This window comes from Panulirus ornatus, chromosome 52 (assembly GCF_036320965.1).
Source record: "Panulirus ornatus isolate Po-2019 chromosome 52, ASM3632096v1, whole genome shotgun sequence".
Taxonomy (NCBI): Eukaryota; Metazoa; Arthropoda; class Malacostraca; order Decapoda; family Palinuridae; genus Panulirus; species Panulirus ornatus.
The window spans coordinates 6,862,408-6,884,477 of NC_092275.1; the positions used below are offsets into that span (position 1 = coordinate 6,862,408).

The 22,070-nt window shown below is 40.1% G+C and overlaps 1 protein-coding gene across 2 annotated transcripts in view; it reads left to right on the forward strand.

Moving 5' to 3' along the window:
- Positions 1 to 22,070, forward strand: part of LOC139765018 (uncharacterized) — a 160,766-nt gene that overhangs the window by 7,790 nt on the left and 130,906 nt on the right. For both annotated transcript variants that reach the window (XM_071692092.1, XM_071692091.1), the window contains exons 2-3: positions 4,415 to 4,585; positions 19,970 to 20,088. In XM_071692092.1, coding sequence (XP_071548193.1) covers positions 4,415 to 4,585; positions 19,970 to 20,088 — 290 coding nt within the window. The remainder of the gene's footprint in view (positions 1 to 4,414; positions 4,586 to 19,969; positions 20,089 to 22,070) is intronic.

Consider the following 22,070-nt stretch of genomic DNA (forward strand, 5'->3'; position numbering starts at 1 on the left):
TCCCGCCAATCCTCAGGCACCTCACCATGAGTCATACATACATTAAATAACCTTACCAACCAGTCAACAATACAGTCACCCCCTTTTTTAATAAATTCCACTGCAATACCATCCAAACCTGCTGCCTTGCCGGCTTTCATCTTCCGCAAAGCTTTCACTACCTCTTCTCTGTTTACCAAATCATTTTCCCTAACCCTCTCACTTTGCACACCACCTCGACCAAAACACCCTATATCTGCCACTCTATCATCAAACACATTCAACAAACCTTCAAGATACTCACTCCATCTCCTTCTCACATCACCACTACTTGTTATCACCTCCCCATTTGCGCCCTTCACTGAAGTTCCCATTTCCTCCCTTGTTTTACGCACTTTATTTACCTCCTTCCAGAACATCTTTTTCTTCTCCCTAAAATTTAATGATACTCTCTCACCCCAACTCTCATTTGCCCTTTTTTTCACCTCTTGCACCTTTCTCTTGACCTCCTGTCTCTTTCTTTTATACATCTCCCACTCAATTGCATTTTTTCCCTGCAAAAATTGTCCAAATGCCTCTCTCTTCTCTTTCACTAATACTCTTACTTCTTCATCCCACCACTCACTACCCTTTCTAATCAACCCACCTCCCACTCTTCTCATGCCACAAGCATCTTTTGCGCAATCCATCACTGATTCCCTAAGTACATCCCCTTCCTCCCCCACTCCCCTTACTTCCATTGTTCTCACCTTTTTCCATTCTGTACTCAGTCTCTCCTGGTACTTCCTCACACAGGTCTCCTTCCCAAGCTCACTTACTCTCACCACCCTCTTCACCCCAACATTCACTCTTCTTTTCTGAAAACCCATACAAATCTTCACCTTAGCCTCCACAAGATAATGATCAGACATCCCTCCAGTTGCACCTCTCAGCACATTAACATCCAAAAGTCTCTCTTTCGCACGCCTGTCAATTAACACGTAATCCAATAACGCTCTCTGGCCATCACTCCTACTTACATAAGTATACTTATGTATATCTCGCTTTTTAAACCAGGTATTCCCAATCATCAGTCCTTTTTCAGCACATAAATCTACAAGCTCTTCACCATTTCCATTTACAACACTGAACACCCCATGTATACCAATTATTCCCTCAACTGCCACATTACTCACCTTTGCATTCAAATCACCCATCACTATAACCCGGTCTCGTGCATCAAAACCACTAACACACTCATTCAGCTGCTCCCAAAACACTTGCCTCTCATGATCTTTCTTCTCATGCCCAGGTGCATATGCACCAATAATCACCCACCTCTCTCCATCAACTTTCAGTTTTACCCATATTAATCGAGAATTTACTTTCTTACATTCTATCACATACTCCCACAACTCCTGTTTCAGGAGTATTGCTACTCCTTCCCTTGCTCTTGTCGTCTCACTAACCCCTGACTTTACTCCCCAGACATTCCCAAACCACTCTTCCCCTTTACCCTTGAGCTTCGTTTCACTCAGAGCCAAAACATCCAGGTTCCTTTCCTCAAACATACTACCTATCTCTCCTTTTTTCACATCTTGGTTACATCCACACACATTTAGGCACCCCACTCTGAGCCTTCGAGGAGGATGAGCACTCCCCGCGTGACTCCTTCTTCTGTTTCCCATTTTAGAAAGTTAATACAAGGAGGGGAGGATTTCTGGCCCCCCGCTCCCGTCCCCTCTAGTCGCTTTCTACGACACGCGAGGAATACGTGGGAAGTATTCTTTCACCCCTATCCCCAGGGATAATATACATATATATATACATATACACATACAGACACATACACATACATACGCACATATACTCACACACACACATACATATATATACATATGAAAAATGTAAGAAACAATTTAGAAAACTGAAACTTCTAGCTTGAAATGAATGAAAAAATGAATGTCACATAATGGTTCAACCTCTGGCTATGGAAAAAGGAAATGTATAATTTATTTACACAAATGTCAATAGCAGTTCTCATCAATTTAACCACTGTATCAATAAGCTTCAATGTCTAAGCTACATTTTTCTCCAATTTCACTATTTTCTTGTCAAAACACCATGTATGAAAACTATCACTCCAGTAACACAACTATAAACATTTACTTCCCCTTTAAAAAAAAGTTCTGGGGAAGTCTGTCTCGATACACTGCGGGAAACTCTACCACCTGGCGGGGTTTGTGTTGCATTGGTTCCCGATTCACAAACGTAGTAACATCACTGGTGGGCCAAGGTAGTTCCGTTTGCGAAGAGGCGCTTTATATGATGTCTTGACACACGATGATCTTAACGAGGTGATGATAGAGGTCCAGTGGAAGTGTTGGTCAGCGATGGGCAATTTCCTTGAGCAGGTGTCCGGTGCGGCTCGACAGCAAGACCTAACGGCAGTTTCTTCTTCTTCATTTCTTTGATGCTTTATCTTTATCTACAAAATGGTAGCTGTTTACCACACTTGACTAAAACTCGAGCATGGATGGTCAGCTTAAGTTCACCACTTATATATATATCACAGAGCACACTCTATCTATCTATCTATGTATATCTCTGATGCCAATTAACACGTAATCCAATAATGCTCTCTGGCCATCTCTCCTACTTACATACGTATACTTATGTATATCTCTTTTTAAACTAGGTATTCCCAGTCACCAGTCCTTTTTCAGCACATAAATCTACAAGCTCTTCACCATTTCCATTTACAACACCGAACACCCCATGTACACCAATTATTCCCTCGACTGCCACATTACTCACCTTTGCATTCAAATCACCCATCACTATAACCTGGTCTCGTGCATCAAAACTACTAACACACTCACTCAGCTGCTCCCAAAAGACTTGCCTCTCATGATCTTTCTTCTCATGCCCAGGTGCATATGCACCAATAATCACCCATCTCTCTCCATCCACTTTCAGTTTTACATATATCAATCTCGAGTTAATTTCTTACACTCTAACACATATTCCCACCACTCCTGTTTCAGGAGTAGTGCTACTCCACTCCTTGCTATTGTCCTCTCACTAACCCCTGACTTTACTTCTAAGACATTCCCAAACCACTCTTCCCCTTTACCCTTGAGCTTTGTTTCACTCAGAGCCAAAACATTCAAGTTCGTTTTTCTCAAACATACTACCTGTCTCTCCTTTTTTCTCATCTTGGTTACATCCACACACATTTAGACACCCCAATCTGAGCCTTCGAGGAGGATGAGCACTCCCTATGTGACTCCTTCTGTTTCCCCTTTTAGAAAGTTAAAATACAAGGAGGGGAGGGTCTCCAGCCCCCCGCTCCCATCCCTTTTAGTCGCTTTCTACGACACGTGAGGAATGTGTGGGAAGTATTCTTTCTCCCCTATCCCCAGGGATAGGATATTAATGTTACCTCTATTTTATATTACAGGTTTTCATAAGTGTCATATATATATATATATAGTTTTGTAGATTTATATCTTTTTGTTTTTATTTAGCCCCCCTTCTCAGAGAAGGGGGCCAGGTGAGGATATTCCCTCAAAGGCCCAGTCCTCTGTTCAGAATGCTACCTCGCTATCGCGGGAAATGGCGAATAGTATGAAAGAAAGAAGAAAAGTTTTTATTTAGCGCATTCCTTTCATTTCAGATTATTCAGTTTTCTTTTTCTGTGGGATTTAGATAATTTTTCATTTGGATCATATTCTAAAGAGACAGTTACAGGTCATATTTGTAAAAACATTGTATCTTTGTCTGTATTTATTGTTTTTATCTATCTGTGTCTCAGTAAAATTTAAAGTATTTGTTGCTAGTGGTGAGTGAATGAATCCCCAAGAAACCTGATCCTGGGCAGGTGGGCTTGTTTCAACATTATTTATCCTGATACCTTTATGTTTTAAATCTAATGCATTTTTAGGCCATGCAGTTGAATTGCTATATTTTGTTTAAACAATTTAAGAATTACAAGTTTTGTTCATATTCACATTAAGAAAAGATGTTTGTTTTTCACGTAATCTCATGTAGAAATGTAAACTTTTATATATTTATTGGAAAGAAATTTTAGATAACTTATTAAGGAACACATTAATAAAAAAAAATATTTCTTTCTCAATATGAATGCCTTTTATAAAAAAATATGAATATATTTGGGAAGTGAAACAGTTTATGTGAAAAGGGAGAGAAAAAAAGATAAGTACACAGCTTTGTTGTACAAGGACAGGTGAAGTTATCGTAATGGCCAGTTACCATATTGCTAGTGTCCATATGAAAACAATATAGAGGTCTTTGATTATAAGGAGATTCATATATGTGGGAAACGGGATTCCCTGTATTAGGTATAATTGGACATGTTTGATATTGATAAGTATTAGATATTGGTTGTTGTTTATTTTCAATTTATATACATACTTATTGTCTCTACTCACAGGTTTTTTAGAGGAAAGGGGCTGTTTAAAAGCATCTCAGTATCTGCTACAAGAACTACCAGATTTGGCAGAATGTGTAAATCTACGAAAAAGAGGAAGAAAGGTCAGCACATGCATTGGTAACAAATCTCTTGAAGATATGTTGGCGGATTATACCGATTCGAAAGACCATGGTAAGAGCTGGAGATAATTGCTTCCTGTAGCAGATAGTAGTTGTGATGCATTTGATTAAGTAGTAGTTCCCCATTTGCAAAGAAAATATTGTAAACTGACTAATATTATGGAAATCCCATCAGATTGGTGATAATCATTGGTAAGATTTTTTTGTCAAATGCTGAAATAGATTATAGATAGAATTCGTTGATGCGGTATATCTCATATAGAATGAAGGAGGTTGAAATTTATTCCATAAGATTTTACAACCATTGTGCATCTATTAGTGCTTACAATATCTCTCCTGTCAAGTTTCATGTTTTCCTCGTTTAGAGTGTTGCATGATGTTTGTTGAATCGTCAGTTTCTTTAGAGTGGTTGAAGATATTGACAGACCAATCCTTTCTACCATTTTCCCAAAAATGTTTAGAGAAAATTGTGCTGAGTGTTCTGGTCATATTAAAGAAATAGGTCAATTAACAGCATTGCTAAAATGATACTTAAAGAATATGAGTGAAGAGGATATACAGAAGCATCTAGTTTTTCATTATCATTTGCAATAAGATGATATTCATTAAGAGATAGCAAAATATAGGAAGATATGAAACCCTCCCTCCTTGTATTTAAATTTCTAAAAAGGGAAACAGAAGGAGTCAAGATGGAAATTCTCATTCTCCTCAAAGGCTCAGATTGGGGTGTCTGAAAGTGTGTGGATGTAACCAAGATAAGAAAGGAGAGATAGGTAGTATGTTTGAGGAAAGATATATGGATGTTCTGGCTCTGAGTGAAATGGAGCTCAAGGGTAAAGGGGAAGAATGGTTTGGGAAAGTGTTGGGAGTAAAGTCAGGGGTTGGTGAGAGGAGAAGAGATAAGAAAGGAGTAGCACTACTGCTGAAGCAGGAGTTGTGGGAGTATGTGATAGAGTGTAAGAAAGTAGATTCTAGATTGATGTAGGTAAAACTGAAAGTGGACGGAGAGAGAGGGGTGATTATTGGTGCCTATGCACCTGGTCATGAGAAGAATGATCATGAGAGGCAAGTGTTCTGGGAGAAGCTGAGTGAGTGTGTCAGCAGCTTTGATGCACAAGACTAGGATTTAGTGATGGTTGATTTTAATGCAAAGGTGAGTAATGTGGCAGTTGAGGGTATAATTGGTGTACATAGGGTATTCAGTGTTGTAAATGGGAATGGTGAAGAGCTAGTGGATTTGTGTGCTGAAAAAATACTGGTGATTGGGAATACCTGGTTTAAAAAGAGAGATATACATAAATATACATATATGAGTAGGAAAGATGATCAGAAGGCATTATTAGATTACGTGTTAATTTATAGGTGTGTAAAAGAGAAACTTTTGGATGTTAATGTGCTGAGAGGGGCAGCTGGAGGGATGTCTGGTCACTATCTTGTGGAGGCGAGGGTGAAGATTTGTAGAGGTTTCAAAAAAGAAGGGAGAGTTTTGGGGAGAAGAGAGTAGCAAGAGTAAGTGAGCTTGGAAAGGAGACTTGTGTGTGGAAGTACCTGGAGAGATTGAATGTAGAATGGCAAAAGGTGAGAGCAAATGATGTGAGGGAAGTAGATGAGGAAGGAAATGTATTGAGGGAAGCAGTAATGGCTTGCACAAAAGATGCATGTGGCATGAGAAAGGTGGGAGATGGGCAGATTAGAAAGGGTAGTGAGTGGTGGGACGAAGAAGTAAGGTTGTTAGTGAAATAGAAAAGAGAGGTGTTTGGACGATACATGCAGGGAAGTTGTGCAAATGACTGGGAGATGTATAAAAGAAAGCAGCAGAAGGTCAAGGGAAAGGTACAAAGGAGATATATAAAAGAAAGCAGCAGAAGGTCAAGGGAAAGGTGCAAAGGTTGATAAAGAGGGTAATTGAGGGTTGGGGTGAGAGAGAGTATCATTAAACTTTAGGGAGGATAAAAAGATGTTTTGGAAGGAGATGAATAGCATGTGAAAGACTAGAGAACAAATGTGAACATCGGTGAAGGAGCAAGTGGGGAGATGATAGCAGGTAGTGATGAAGTGAGAAGATGGGGTGAGTATTTTGAAGGTTTTTTGAGTGTGTTAGAAGATAGAATGGCAGAAATAGGGTATTTTGGTCGGGGTGGTGTGCAAACTGAGAGGGTTAGGAGAATGGTTTGGTAAAGAGAGAAGAGGTAGTGAAAACTTTGTGGAAGAGGAAGTCTGGCAAGGTGGCGTATTTGGATGGTATTGCAGTGCAATTTATTAAAAAGGGGGTGACTGTGTTGTTGATTGGTGGATAAGGATATTCAGTGTATATATGGATCATGGTGAAGTGCCTGAGGATTGGCATAATGCATGCATATTGCCATTGCACAAAGGTAAAGGGGATAAAGGTGAGTGTTGCAACTACAGAGGCATAAGTTTGTGGAGTATTCCTGGGAAATTATATGGGAGGGATTAAGAGGGTGAAGGCATGTACAGAGCATCGGATTGGGGAAGAGCAGTGTGATTTCAGAAATGGTAGATGTTTGGATCAGATGTTTGCTTTGAAGAATGTATGTGAGAAATACTTAGAAAAACAGATGGATTTGTATGTAGAAAAACAGATGGATTTGTATGTAGCATTCATGGGTTTAGAGAAGGCATATGATAGGGTTGATTGAGATGCTTTGTTGAAGGTTTTAAGAGTTTATGGTGTGGTAAGTATCTTGCTAGAAGCAGTGAAAAGTTTTTACCAAGGATGTAAGGCATGTGTACGAGTAAGAAGAGAGGAGAGTGATTGGTTCCAAGTGAAGGTCAGTCTGTGGCAGGGTTGTGTCCCTATAGTTGTTTGATTTGTTTATGGATGGGATGGTTAGAGAGGTAAATGCAAGAGTTTTTGAGAGAGGGGCAAGTATGCAGTATGTTGTGGATGAGAGGGCCTGGGAAGTGAGTCAGTTGTTGTTTGCCGATGATACAGCTGTAGCAGCTGAAACTGTATAAATTGGCGCTGCCTCCCTGAAGCAGGGATAGCGATGCTGTTTTACTGTGGGGCGAGGAGGCGATGGGAATGGATGAAGACGAGCCGTTGTGAATACGTACATGAAAGCTTGGCAAGGAGGCGGGTTTGCATGGTATTTCAGTGGAATTTATTAAAAACAGGGTGACTTTGTTTTTGATTGGTTGATAAGGATATTCATTGTATGTATGGATCATGGTGAAGTGCCTGAGGATTGGTGGAATGCTTGCATTGTGCCATTGTACAAAGATAATGGGGATAAAGGTGAGTGTTCAAACTACAGAGGCTTAAGTTTGTTGAGTATTCTTGGGAAATTATATTGGAGGGTATTGATTGAGAGGGTGAAGGCATGTACAGAGCATCAGACTGGGAAAGAACAGTGTGGTTTCAGAAGTGGTAGAGGATTTGTGGATCATGTGTTTGCTTTCAAGAACGTATGTGAGAAGTACTTAGAATTACAGGTGGATTTGTATGTAGTATTTATGGATCTGGAGAAGGCATATGATAGGGTTGATAGAGATGCTTTGTGGAAGGTTTTAAGAGTATATGGTGTGGGAGGTAAGTTGCTAGAAGCATTGAACAGTTTTTACCAAGAATGTAAGGCATGTGTACAAGTAGGAAGAGAGGAAAGTGATTGGTTCCCAGTAAGTGTCGGTTTGTGGCAGGGGTGCATGATGTCTCCATGGTTTTTTAATTTGTTAATGGATAGGTGGTTTGGGAAGTGAATGCAAGAGTTTTGGAGAGAGTGGTAAGTATGCAGTCCGTTGTGGAATAGAGGGCTTGGGAAGTGAGTCACTTGTTGTTTACTGATGATACAGTGTTGGTGGCTGATTTGGGTGAGAAACTGCAGAGGTTGGTGACTGACTTTGGTAAAGTGTGTGAAAGGAGAAAGTTGAAAGTATATGTGAATAATAGCAAGGCTATTAGGTTCAGTAGGGTTGAGGAGCAAGTTAATTGGGAGGTAAGTTTGAATGGAGAAAAACTGGAAGAAGTGAAGTGTTTTAGATATCTGTGAGTGGACTTAGCTGTAGATGGAACCATGGAAGTGAGTCACAGGGTGGAGGAGGGGATGAAGGTTCTCTGAGCTGTGAAGAATGTGTGGAAGGCGAGAACGTTATCTTGGAGAGCAAAAATGGTTATGGTTTAAGGAATAGAAGTCCCAACAATTTTATATGGTTGTAAGTTGACACCCAGCCCCAGGTGGCAGTACCCTCACCATGTGAGACAATGCCGCGCACGCTTGCAAGATTATGTGTTTAGTGGCTCCTGTGAAGAGTGAAAATACTAATTTATGTCATTTTTGTTCTGCTCACATGTAAAGGAAATGTATTGTTGTTGAGTAGTGAATTGTGTGTATATTTGCCTTATGCCTTGTCGAATTTTAATTTCATTCTCTCTTTTTGTTGTTTTGTTTTTGTTATTGTTGTAAAAAAAAAATGTCACATTTAGTTACCAAAATCTTGTGAGGGGGAGTTGGGTTTAGTGTGGTATGATAGGTAGGTGGTAGGCACCTGAAAGCATAGGAACACTCGCTACACAGTTGGAGTCAGGAGTCAAACTGAGATATAGGTGATGCCACCCCTCTCCTGTGAAAGGTTACTTCTTTATAATAAAATGAGGACAGACTACCTGTTTTTATTATACCTCTTTCAACCACTTGATGCCAGTTTGAATTGTAAGGATTGTAAAATTATTTGATAATTAAAGTCACTTCTGAAATAACAGAAACACTTTATACAACCTGACCGCTTGATAACTTGATGCAGACTGAGACTGAAATAAAGTGAGTCTACCCCACATTACCAAAAACAAGTGTGATGTGAAATGCTCATGGTGCGGTATTTCAGATTTTTTAATTTTTCTTATTTGTTAGATTATTATTGATTAATGTACTGCATTATTATTTGCCCGTTAAATCCGAAATCCGTTAAATTGAGGGCTTACTGTGCTGAAGTTCTGGCTCTTTATGCAGCCATCACTAACCCTCACATTATCCATGCAAGTAGTACTGGTAATATACTATCCTAGTTGTTGGCTGCTCTTTAGAAGATTGATCACTCGTAGGATGTTGAGGTTGTGTCATGATACACAAAAGTATTAACAAAAGTAGAAAAGTCAGCAGTTTGCCACAGCTTACAGCACATGTACTGGACAGCGGGGATGCGTTTCTCAGTGTGCTCTGTGGGAGCATCTATTGGTGTCTTAAGAGGATTTCCTATGATTCAAGGTGGCAGGGAAGACTTAATGCACAGGTTTTTAGATGAGGCATTCACTTTGCTCTTTTCAGATTGGATAACTGAACAGCATCTTTTATATAGAATTTTTGGTGTTAAGAAACAATATATTTAAGTTTGAATGTGCATAAGTGAACACATTTAAGATGAGCGTCCTGTATAAAAAAAGTGACAAAGTCACCTCCTGATAATGATGCAGATGACCTTACACCCTCTCAACCAACCTTGTAGTTCCTTACTTTCTGCAGGAGTTAGTCTTTCATGAATATAACAACAGAATGTAATGGTGAGTTATGTATACTGTACTCATTGAGTTCATTCAAGAATATTTACAGTATTTTTTTTTTTTTTTTTTTTGTCGCTGTCTCCCGCGTTTGCGAGGTAGCTCAAGGAAACAGACGAAAGAAATGGCCCAACCCACCCCCATACACATGCCTTGATTCAATCCACTGACAGCACGTCAACCCCGGTATACCACATCGCTCCAATTCACTCTATTCTTTGCCCTCCTTTCACCCTCCTGCATGTTCAGGCCCCGATCACACAAAATCTTTTTCACTCCATCTTTCCACCTCCAATTTGGTCTCCCTCTTCTCCTTGTTCCCTCCACCTCCGACACATATATCCTCTTGGTCAATCTTTCCTCACTCATTCTCTCCATGTGACCAAACCATTTCAAAACACCCTCTTCTGCTCTCTCAACCACGCTCTTTTTACTTCCACACATCTCTCTTACCCTTATGTTACTTACTCGATCAAACCACCTCACACCACACATTGTCCTCAAACATCTCATTTCCAGCACATCCATCCTCCTGCGCACAACTCTATCCTTAGTCCACGCCTCGCAACCATACAACATTGTTGGAACCACTATTCCTTCAAACATACCCATTTTTGCTTTCCGAGATAATGTTCTCGACTTCCACACATTCTTCAAGGCTCCCAGAATTTTCGCCCCCTCCCCCACCCTATGATCCACTTCCGCTTCCATGGTTCCATCCGCTGCCAGATCCACTCCCAGATATCTAAAACACTTCACTTCCTCCAGTTTTTCTCCATTCAAACTCACCTCCCAGTTGAATTGACCCTCAACCCTACTGTAACTAATAACCTTGCTCTTATTCACATTTACTCTTAACTTTCTTCTTTCACACACTTTACCAAACTCAGTCACAAGCTTCTGCAGTTTCTCACATGAATCAGCCACCAGCGCTGTATCATCAGCGAACAACAACTGACTCACTTCCCAAGCTCTCTCATCCCCAACAGACTTCATACTTGCCCCTCTTTCCAAAACTCTTGCATTCACCTCCCTAACAACCCCATCCATAAACAAATTAAACAACCATGGAGACATCACACACCCCTGCCGCAAACCTACATTCACTGAGAACCAATCACTTTCCTCTCTTCCTACACTTACACATGCCTTACATCCTCGATAAAAACTTTTCACTGCTTCTAACAACTTGCCTCCCACACCATATATTCTTAATACCTTCCACAGAGCATCTCTATCAACTCTATCATATGCCTTCTCCAGATCCATAAATGCTACATACAAATCCATTTGCTTTTCTAAGTATTTCTCACATACATTCTTCAAAGCAAACACCTGATCCACACATCCTCTACCACTTCTGAAACCACACTGCTCTTCCCCAATCTGATGCTCTGTACATGCCTTCACCCTCTCAATCAATACCCTCCCATATAATTTGCCAGGAATACTCAACAAACTTATACCTCTGTAATTTGAGCACTCACTCTTATCCCCTTTGCCTTTGTACAATGGCACTATGCACGCATTCCGCCAATCCTCAGGCACCTCACCATGAGTCATACATACATTAAATAACCTTACCAACCAGTCAACAATACAGTCACCCCCTTTTTTAATAAATTCCACTGCAATACCATCCAAACCTGCTGCCTTGCCGGCTTTCATCTTCCGCAAAGCTTTTACTACCTCTTCTCTGTTTACCAACTCATTTTCCCTAACCCTCGCACTTTGCACACCACCTCGACCAAAACACCCTATATCTGCCACTCTATCATCAAACACATTCAACAAACCTTCAAAATACTCACTCCATCTCCTTCTCACATCACCACTACTTATTATCACCTCCCCATTTGCGCCCTTCACTGAAGTTCCCATTTGCTCCCTTGTCTTACGCACTTTATTTACCTCCTTCCAGAACATCTTTTTCTTCTCCCTAAAATTTAATGATACTCTCTCACCCCAACTCTCATTTGCCCTTTTTTTCACCTCTTGCACCTTTCTCTTGACCTCCTGTCTCTTTCTTTTATACGTCTCCCACTCAATTTCATTTTTTCCCTGCAAAAATCGTCCAAATGCCTCTCTCTTCTCTTTCACTAATACTCTTACTTCTTCATCCCACCACTCACTACCCTTTCTAATCAACCCACCTCCCACTCTTCTCATGCCACAAGCATCTTTTGCGCAATCCATCACTGATTCCCTAAATACATCCCATTCCTCCCCCACTCCCCTTACTTCCATTGTTCTCACCTTTTTCCATTCTGTACTCAGTCTCTCCTGGTACTTCCTCACACAAGTCTCCTTCCCAAGCTCACTTACTCTCACCACCCTCTTCACCCCAACATTCACTCTTCTTTTCTGAAAACCCATACAAATCTTCACCTTAGCCTCCACAAGATAATGATCAGACATCCCTCCAGTTGCACCTCTCAGCACATTAACATCCAAAAGTCTCTCTTTCGCGCGCCTGTCAATTAACACGTAATCCAATAACGCTCTCTGGCCATCTCTCCTACTTACATAAGTATACTTATGTATATCTCGCTTTTTAAACCAGGTATTCCCAATCATCAGTCCTTTTTCAGCACATAAATCTACAAGCTCTTCACCATTTCCATTTACAACACTGAACACCCCATGTATACCAATTATTCCCTCAACTGCCACATTACTCACCTTTGCATTCAAATCACCCAACACTATAACCCGGTCTCGTGCATCAAAACCACTAACACACTCATTTTGTTTTTAGATTGTTATTAATGGATGTATGAAAACATTTTATATTGTTATTAATGGTTGTATGAAAACTTTATTCAGTACAGAATTTTCATCTAAAGGAGAACTTTGGCTTTGGCTGGTAGCAGAATCCCCCTTTACTAAGGAAACCTATTTGTGTTTGTACTGAATTCACTTATCTTGGCCTTATCTAGTAATGCAAACCCCAGTATGACTGGAACCATTATCAGCTTTAGGTGGATCTTTAAGGATATTTTGAATAATTGGATACTTGAGAGTCAGAGAATCAGATTTAATTTGTGATATTTTTTTGCGGCAGGGGTGCTGTGATGTCTCCATGGTTTTTTAATTTGTTAATGGATAGGTGGTTTGGGAAGTGAATGCAAGAGTTTTGGAGAGAGTGGTAAGTATGCAGTCCGTTGTGGAATAGAGGGCTTGGGAAGTGAGTCACTTGTTGTTTACTGATGATACAGTGTTGGTGGCTGATTTGGGTGAGAAACTGCAGAGGTTGGTGACTGACTTTGGTAAAGTGTGTGAAAGGAGAAAGTTGAAAGTATATGTGAATAATAGCAAGGCTATTAGGTTCAGTAGGGTTGAGGAGCAAGTTAATTGGGAGGTAAGTTTGAATGGAGAAAAACTGGAAGAAGTGAAGTGTTTTAGATATCTGTGAGTGGACTTAGCTGTAGATGGAACCATGGAAGTGAGTCACAGGGTGGAGGAGGGGATGAAGGTTCTCTGAGCTGTGAAGAATGTGTGGAAGGCGAGAACGTTATCTTGGAGAGCAAAAATGGTTATGGTTTAAGGAATAGAAGTCCCAACAATTTTATATGGTTGTAAGTTGACACCCAGCCCCAGGTGGCAGTACCCTCACCATGTGAGACAATGCCGCGCACGCTTGCAAGATTATGTGTTTAGTGGCTCCTGTGAAGAGTGAAAATACTAATTTATGTCATTTTTGTTCTGCTCACATGTAAAGGAAATGTATTGTTGTTGAGTAGTGAATTGTGTGTATATTTGCCTTATGCCTTGTCGAATTTTAATTTCATTCTCTCTTTTTGTTGTTTTGTTTTTGTTATTGTTGTAAAAAAAAAATGTCACATTTAGTTACCAAAATCTTGTGAGGGGGAGTTGGGTTTAGTGTGGTATGATAGGTAGGTGGTAGGCACCTGAAAGCATAGGAACACTCGCTACACAGTTGGAGTCAGGAGTCAAACTGAGATATAGGTGATGCCACCCCTCTCCTGTGAAAGGTTACTTCTTTATAATAAAATGAGGACAGACTACCTGTTTTTATTATACCTCTTTCAACCACTTGATGCCAGTTTGAATTGTAAGGATTGTAAAATTATTTGATAATTAAAGTCACTTCTGAAATAACAGAAACACTTTATACAACCTGACCGCTTGATAACTTGATGCAGACTGAGACTGAAATAAAGTGAGTCTACCCCACATTACCAAAAACAAGTGTGATGTGAAATGCTCATGGTGCGGTATTTCAGATTTTTTAATTTTTCTTATTTGTTAGATTATTATTGATTAATGTACTGCATTATTATTTGCCCGTTAAATCCGAAATCCGTTAAATTGAGGGCTTACTGTGCTGAAGTTCTGGCTCTTTATGCAGCCATCACTAACCCTCACATTATCCATGCAAGTAGTACTGGTAATATACTATCCTAGTTGTTGGCTGCTCTTTAGAAGATTGATCACTCGTAGGATGTTGAGGTTGTGTCATGATACACAAAAGTATTAACAAAAGTAGAAAAGTCAGCAGTTTGCCACAGCTTACAGCACATGTACTGGACAGCGGGGATGCGTTTCTCAGTGTGCTCTGTGGGAGCATCTATTGGTGTCTTAAGAGGATTTCCTATGATTCAAGGTGGCAGGGAAGACTTAATGCACAGGTTTTTAGATGAGGCATTCACTTTGCTCTTTTCAGATTGGATAACTGAACAGCATCTTTTATATAGAATTTTTGGTGTTAAGAAACAATATATTTAAGTTTGAATGTGCATAAGTGAACACATTTAAGATGAGCGTCCTGTATAAAAAAAGTGACAAAGTCACCTCCTGATAATGATGCAGATGACCTTACACCCTCTCAACCAACCTTGTAGTTCCTTACTTTCTGCAGGAGTTAGTCTTTCATGAATATAACAACAGAATGTAATGGTGAGTTATGTATACTGTACTCATTGAGTTCATTCAAGAATATTTACAGTATTTTTTTTTTTTTTTTTTTTGTCGCTGTCTCCCGCGTTTGCGAGGTAGCTCAAGGAAACAGACGAAAGAAATGGCCCAACCCACCCCCATACACATGCCTTGATTCAATCCACTGACAGCACGTCAACCCCGGTATACCACATCGCTCCAATTCACTCTATTCTTTGCCCTCCTTTCACCCTCCTGCATGTTCAGGCCCCGATCACACAAAATCTTTTTCACTCCATCTTTCCACCTCCAATTTGGTCTCCCTCTTCTCCTTGTTCCCTCCACCTCCGACACATATATCCTCTTGGTCAATCTTTCCTCACTCATTCTCTCCATGTGACCAAACCATTTCAAAACACCCTCTTCTGCTCTCTCAACCACGCTCTTTTTACTTCCACACATCTCTCTTACCCTTATGTTACTTACTCGATCAAACCACCTCACACCACACATTGTCCTCAAACATCTCATTTCCAGCACATCCATCCTCCTGCGCACAACTCTATCCTTAGTCCACGCCTCGCAACCATACAACATTGTTGGAACCACTATTCCTTCAAACATACCCATTTTTGCTTTCCGAGATAATGTTCTCGACTTCCACACATTCTTCAAGGCTCCCAGAATTTTCGCCCCCTCCCCCACCCTATGATCCACTTCCGCTTCCATGGTTCCATCCGCTGCCAGATCCACTCCCAGATATCTAAAACACTTCACTTCCTCCAGTTTTTCTCCATTCAAACTCACCTCCCAGTTGAATTGACCCTCAACCCTACTGTAACTAATAACCTTGCTCTTATTCACATTTACTCTTAACTTTCTTCTTTCACACACTTTACCAAACTCAGTCACAAGCTTCTGCAGTTTCTCACATGAATCAGCCACCAGCGCTGTATCATCAGCGAACAACAACTGACTCACTTCCCAAGCTCTCTCATCCCCAACAGACTTCATACTTGCCCCTCTTTCCAAAACTCTTGCATTCACCTCCCTAACAACCCCATCCATAAACAAATTAAACAACCATGGAGACATCACACACCCCTGCCGCAAACCTACATTCACTGAGAACCAATCACTTTCCTCTCTTCCTACACGTACACATGCCTTACATCCTCGATAAAAACTTTTCACTGCTTCTAACAACTTGCCTCCCACACCATATATTCTTAATACCTTCCACAGAGCATCTCTATCAACTCTATCATATGCCTTCTCCAGATCCATAAATGCTACATACAAATCCATTTGCTTTTCTAAGTATTTCTCACATACATTCTTCAAAGCAAACACCTGATCCACACATCCTCTACCACTTCTGAAACCACACTGCTCTTCCCCAATCTGATGCTCTGTACATGCCTTCACCCTCTCAATCAATACCCTCCCATATAATTTGCCAGGAATACTCAACAAACTTATACCTCTGTAATTTGAGCACTCACTCTTATCCCCTTTGCCTTTGTACAATGGCACTATGCACGCATTCCGCCAATCCTCAGGCACCTCACCATGAGTCATACATACATTAAATAACCTTACCAACCAGTCAACAATACAGTCACCCCCTTTTTTAATAAATTCCACTGCAATACCATCCAAACCTGCTGCCTTGCCGGCTTTCATCTTCCGCAAAGCTTTTACTACCTCTTCTCTGTTTACCAACTCATTTTCCCTAACCCTCGCACTTTGCACACCACCTCGACCAAAACACCCTATATCTGCCACTCTATCATCAAACACATTCAACAAACCTTCAAAATACTCACTCCATCTCCTTCTCACATCACCACTACTTATTATCACCTCCCCATTTGCGCCCTTCACTGAAGTTCCCATTTGCTCCCTTGTCTTACGCACTTTATTTACCTCCTTCCAGAACATCTTTTTCTTCTCCCTAAAATTTAATGATACTCTCTCACCCCAACTCTCATTTGCCCTTTTTTTCACCTCTTGCACCTTTCTCTTGACCTCCTGTCTCTTTCTTTTATACGTCTCCCACTCAATTTCATTTTTTCCCTGCAAAAATCGTCCAAATGCCTCTCTCTTCTCTTTCACTAATACTCTTACTTCTTCATCCCACCACTCACTACCCTTTCTAATCAACCCACCTCCCACTCTTCTCATGCCACAAGCATCTTTTGCGCAATCCATCACTGATTCCCTAAATACATCCCATTCCTCCCCCACTCCCCTTACTTCCATTGTTCTCACCTTTTTCCATTCTGTACTCAGTCTCTCCTGGTACTTCCTCACACAAGTCTCCTTCCCAAGCTCACTTACTCTCACCACCCTCTTCACCCCAACATTCACTCTTCTTTTCTGAAAACCCATACAAATCTTCACCTTAGCCTCCACAAGATAATGATCAGACATCCCTCCAGTTGCACCTCTCAGCACATTAACATCCAAAAGTCTCTCTTTCGCGCGCCTGTCAATTAACACGTAATCCAATAACGCTCTCTGGCCATCTCTCCTACTTACATAAGTATACTTATGTATATCTCGCTTTTTAAACCAGGTATTCCCAATCATCAGTCCTTTTTCAGCACATAAATCTACAAGCTCTTCACCATTTCCATTTACAACACTGAACACCCCATGTATACCAATTATTCCCTCAACTGCCACATTACTCACCTTTGCATTCAAATCACCCAACACTATAACCCGGTCTCGTGCATCAAAACCACTAACACACTCATTTTGTTTTTAGATTGTTATTAATGGATGTATGAAAACATTTTATATTGTTATTAATGGTTGTATGAAAACTTTATTCAGTACAGAATTTTCATCTAAAGGAGAACTTTGGCTTTGGCTGGTAGCAGAATCCCCCTTTACTAAGGAAACCTATTTGTGTTTGTACTGAATTCACTTATCTTGGCCTTATCTAGTAATGCAAACCCCAGTATGACTGGAACCATTATCAGCTTTAGGTGGATCTTTAAGGATATTTTGAATAATTGGATACTTGAGAGTCAGAGAATCAGATTTAATTTGTGATATTTTTTTGCGGCAGGGGTGTGTGATGTCTCCATGGTTGTTTAATTTGTTTATGGATGGGGTTGTTAGGGAGGTAAATGCAAGAGTTTTGGAAAGAGGGGCAAGTATGAAGTCTGTTGGGGATGAGAGAGCTTGGGAAGTGAGTCAGTTGTTGTTCGCTGATGATACAGCGCTGGTGGCTGATTCATGTGAGAAACTGCAGAAGCTGGTGACTGAGTTTGGTAAAGTGTGTGGAAGAAGAAAGTTAAGAGTAAATGTGAATAAGAGCAAGGTTATTAGGTACAGTAGGGTTGAGGGTCAAGTCAATTGGGAGGTGAGTTTGAATGGAGAAAAACTGGAGGAAGTGAAGTGTTTTAGATATCTGGGAGTGGATCTGGCAGCGGATGGAACCATGGAAGCGGAAGTGGATCATAGGGTGGGGGAGGGGGCGAAAATTCTGGGGGCCTTGAAGAATGTGTGGAAGTCGAGAACATTATCTCGGAAAGCAAAAATGGGTATGTTTGAAGGAATAGTGGTTCCAACAATGTTGTATGGTTGCGAGGCGTGGGCTATGGATAGAGTTGTGCGCAGGAGGATGGATGTGCTGGAAATGAGATGTTTGAGGACAATGTGTGGTGTGAGGTGGTTTGATCGAGTGAGTAACGTAAGGGTAAGAGAGATGTGTGGAAATAAAAAGAGCGTGGTTGAGAGAGCAGAAGAGGGTGTTTTGAAGTGGTTTGGGCACATGGAGAGGATGAGTGAGGAAAGATTGACCAAGAGGATATATGTGTCGGAGGTGGAGGGAACAAGGAGAAGAGGGAGACCAAATTGGAGGTGGAAAGATGGAGTGAAAAAGATTTTGTGTGATCTGGGCCTGAACATGCAGGAGGGTGAAAGGAGGGCAAGGAATAGAGTGAATTGGAGCGATGTGGTATACCGGGGTTGACGTGCTGTCAGTGGATTGAATCAAGGCATGTGAAGCGTCTGGGGTAAGCTATGGAAAGCTGTGTAGGTATGTATATTTGCGTGTGTGGACGTATGTATATACATGTGTATGGGGGGGGTTGGGCCATTTCTTTCGTCTGTTTCCTTGCGCTACCTCGCAAACGCGGGAGACAGCGACAAAGTATAATAAAAAATATAAATAAATTTTTGAATGTCATTTATTTTGCTCAACCCTTACATTAGTTATGCTTTACCAAAGTTGTTCATAATCTCATAGTTATAGGATTAAACAACTCACCTCTAGGTTTATGTATTTTTGTTTTTTTGCATAATTCAAATCCAAATTAAGGAACATAATTCTGTATGAGAGGACAATAATTCAGGCTGTTTGTTAGACCTTGTTATACTACTGTAGTTGGTTTCTATTAAGTGATTCTGAAAAAGTTATGTTCATTAATCTAAAAGTAGTCTTAATTTGTTTGACTGTAGATGCTAAGGGCAGGGAATAAATAGTAATGGGATTACTAGATTTTGTATCACCTTATGGATGATAATATTTCACACTCAGCTGCTCTTAGTCTTTACTTTTGCCAACATGACTGAATAGGTAAATGAGATGAGGAAGAATAAAATTTAAGGGCTTTTGAATATTCATAGTGTATGTTTGTTTCACTTTTAGATTTTAGTTTTTGGTCAAACTTTCATAACTTAGCATTGTGATATATATATAATTGTGAATTATTTTATGTATTAAATCATGAGATCTCCAGTAATGTACACTTTTGTTAAATACTGCTGTGCTTGTTTTGCAGTCTGATTTCTCCATATTCTTGTCCCATTTAGTACTAGTATTGAGCCAACTTTTACATGGATAATAAAAGGGTATGATTGTCATATCACTTACTAAGGGGAAAGATTTCTCTCCATATCTTTTTTTTATGAATAAAGTTTCTGTTTATGGATTAGAATGCTCTGAATTGTGTTGGAAATTTTGTTTTTATATATCATCAATTTAAGGTCCTACATTCATTTCAGTGTTGGATTGTTTGAAGAACTACCCAGCAACGTTTAGTAGAGTGTTGAGCAATGATGATTTACTGCAACAGATTAAAACTATTACATCTATTGTGATAGAGAATAAACACTTCAAGCAGGTAAACTGGAAAACTATTCCTTTAGAAAAAATTCCTTTGTCTTTGTAATTCTCATGCACTGTACACTTGTTTTGTTGTTGTCTTATACTGTGTATTGGTAATGTATAGCTTAAACTTCCAGTGACTGTGATTACTGTTCTTGGCCACCCACCACTTTACACTGTTTCTTAATTTACTCTCACATTTCTCATCTGTGTACTATCCCTAATGAGTGTCAAAGAGAGCACTTGTTTAGTAGGGGTTAAGAACACCATTTTACCCCAAAATAAGATGCATCCAAGAGAATTCATCCATTTTGACTGCCGTAAAGCATATAAGGCCGACTGATGGTCATTCACAGAATTAGGCTTTTGATGCCAAGATATGGTGATACAGTGGTTGCAGAAAGCATTGTCTGCCCCCATATATTTTCAAATGGGTTACATTGCCAAGTTTTATGACACTCAAGTGAAAGCTTTGTACATATGGTCTTTGAGACTAGTGTTTCTATTGGTTTGAGGACTGGCAACTCACCTCATTGTGTCTTAGGTTGTCTTAAAGGAAGGATCCTCTTTCTTTTCTCTCCCTAGCTGCCACTCTATCTCAGTAATTTCACTTCTGGGTGCTGTTTTTCTTCACCTGTGCTTCAAGATGGTTGGCTCTTATCTTTGTGAGGGGGAGAAAGCCTGAATTCTTGTGTGGAAACAAGAAAATGTAAATCCAAGTGAGATTTCTAGGTGCATTGAGTGTTCAGAATGTGCGATCAGGTGGCTGTTTACTGCTACACCTCATCAGAGTCTTGCTTCATTTATTAGATCAAGACCCTATGGACCTAGAATACTTATGGAACATTGTCAGTTCCATTCCCAGACAGCTACAGATGGTAATGTCAGTTCCATTCCCAGACAACTACAGATGGTAATCAAGGGCAAAAAAGTAATGACAAAGTACTACTGTATATGTAGAAAACCTTGTCTGCCTCCCCATACATTTTCAGAGATACATTTTATTACTTTATCTCTCTCGGTGTTCATGCTGTTAGAAATGCAAGTCTCAATAATCAGTTGTATAATGATTTAATCTTAGAGTATCATATGCTTGTACCCACAGTAAACCTTACCTTTGTATTGCCTTTGAAAATATATGGTGGAAGACAATGATTTGTGCTGGTGCTTTGAAAGGTAAGGCCTTTGACGATGTATGGCTGGGTGACAAGGTTTTTTATATACTTTGTAATGAGGTACTGTACAGTCTTTTACCCATAATGTTGCACTTGGTTGATGGTTTGGTTTAGACCAGATAATTGTTGCATGACATTGGTACATTGTGTTTTCAGTTTTTGGCTGTGGTCTTCTTCAGGTTGAATGGTGTCATTGCTTCTTATTCATGGGTTTTCCATGACATGAAGGTTAGGAACTTTGTTGTATCATGAACCAGATTAGCTTAAGACACATCATTGTCAGTATAATGGTGACTCTAGACTTGCTTTTGATGTTGGTCAGCATGACCTTTACTTTTTGCATTTTTTTTTTAATGGTTCTGGATCTTTGATTTTAATAAACAGACAGGAAAAGTTAAAAGGAGAATGCCTGAAGTGGCAGAAATTTTCTTTAGGGAATGCTAAAGACCACAAGTCTGGATTTGAAGGAAGTTCATTAGCATGTGCCAGTTGATGTCAGGACGATTAGTTAAATTTCCATCTCTTATGCTTTGGCATTTGGAAGACTTACAGGCAGCATGGTAATAGTCTGTTCCTGGCACCGCCTCACTGGAGGGGGGGATGCTATTTCGTGTGTCCCAGGGTGGCAATGGGAATATGTCTGTGTACGTATATGTATATGTACATTGAAATGTATATGTATGTATATATGCATGTATGGCTGTTTACATATATACCTGTGTATGTGGATGGGTTGGGCCATTCCTCGTCTGCTTCCTTGTGCTACTTCGCTAACGAGGGAGACGGCGTTTAAGTATAATAGATAAATAAGTATTTTTATTAT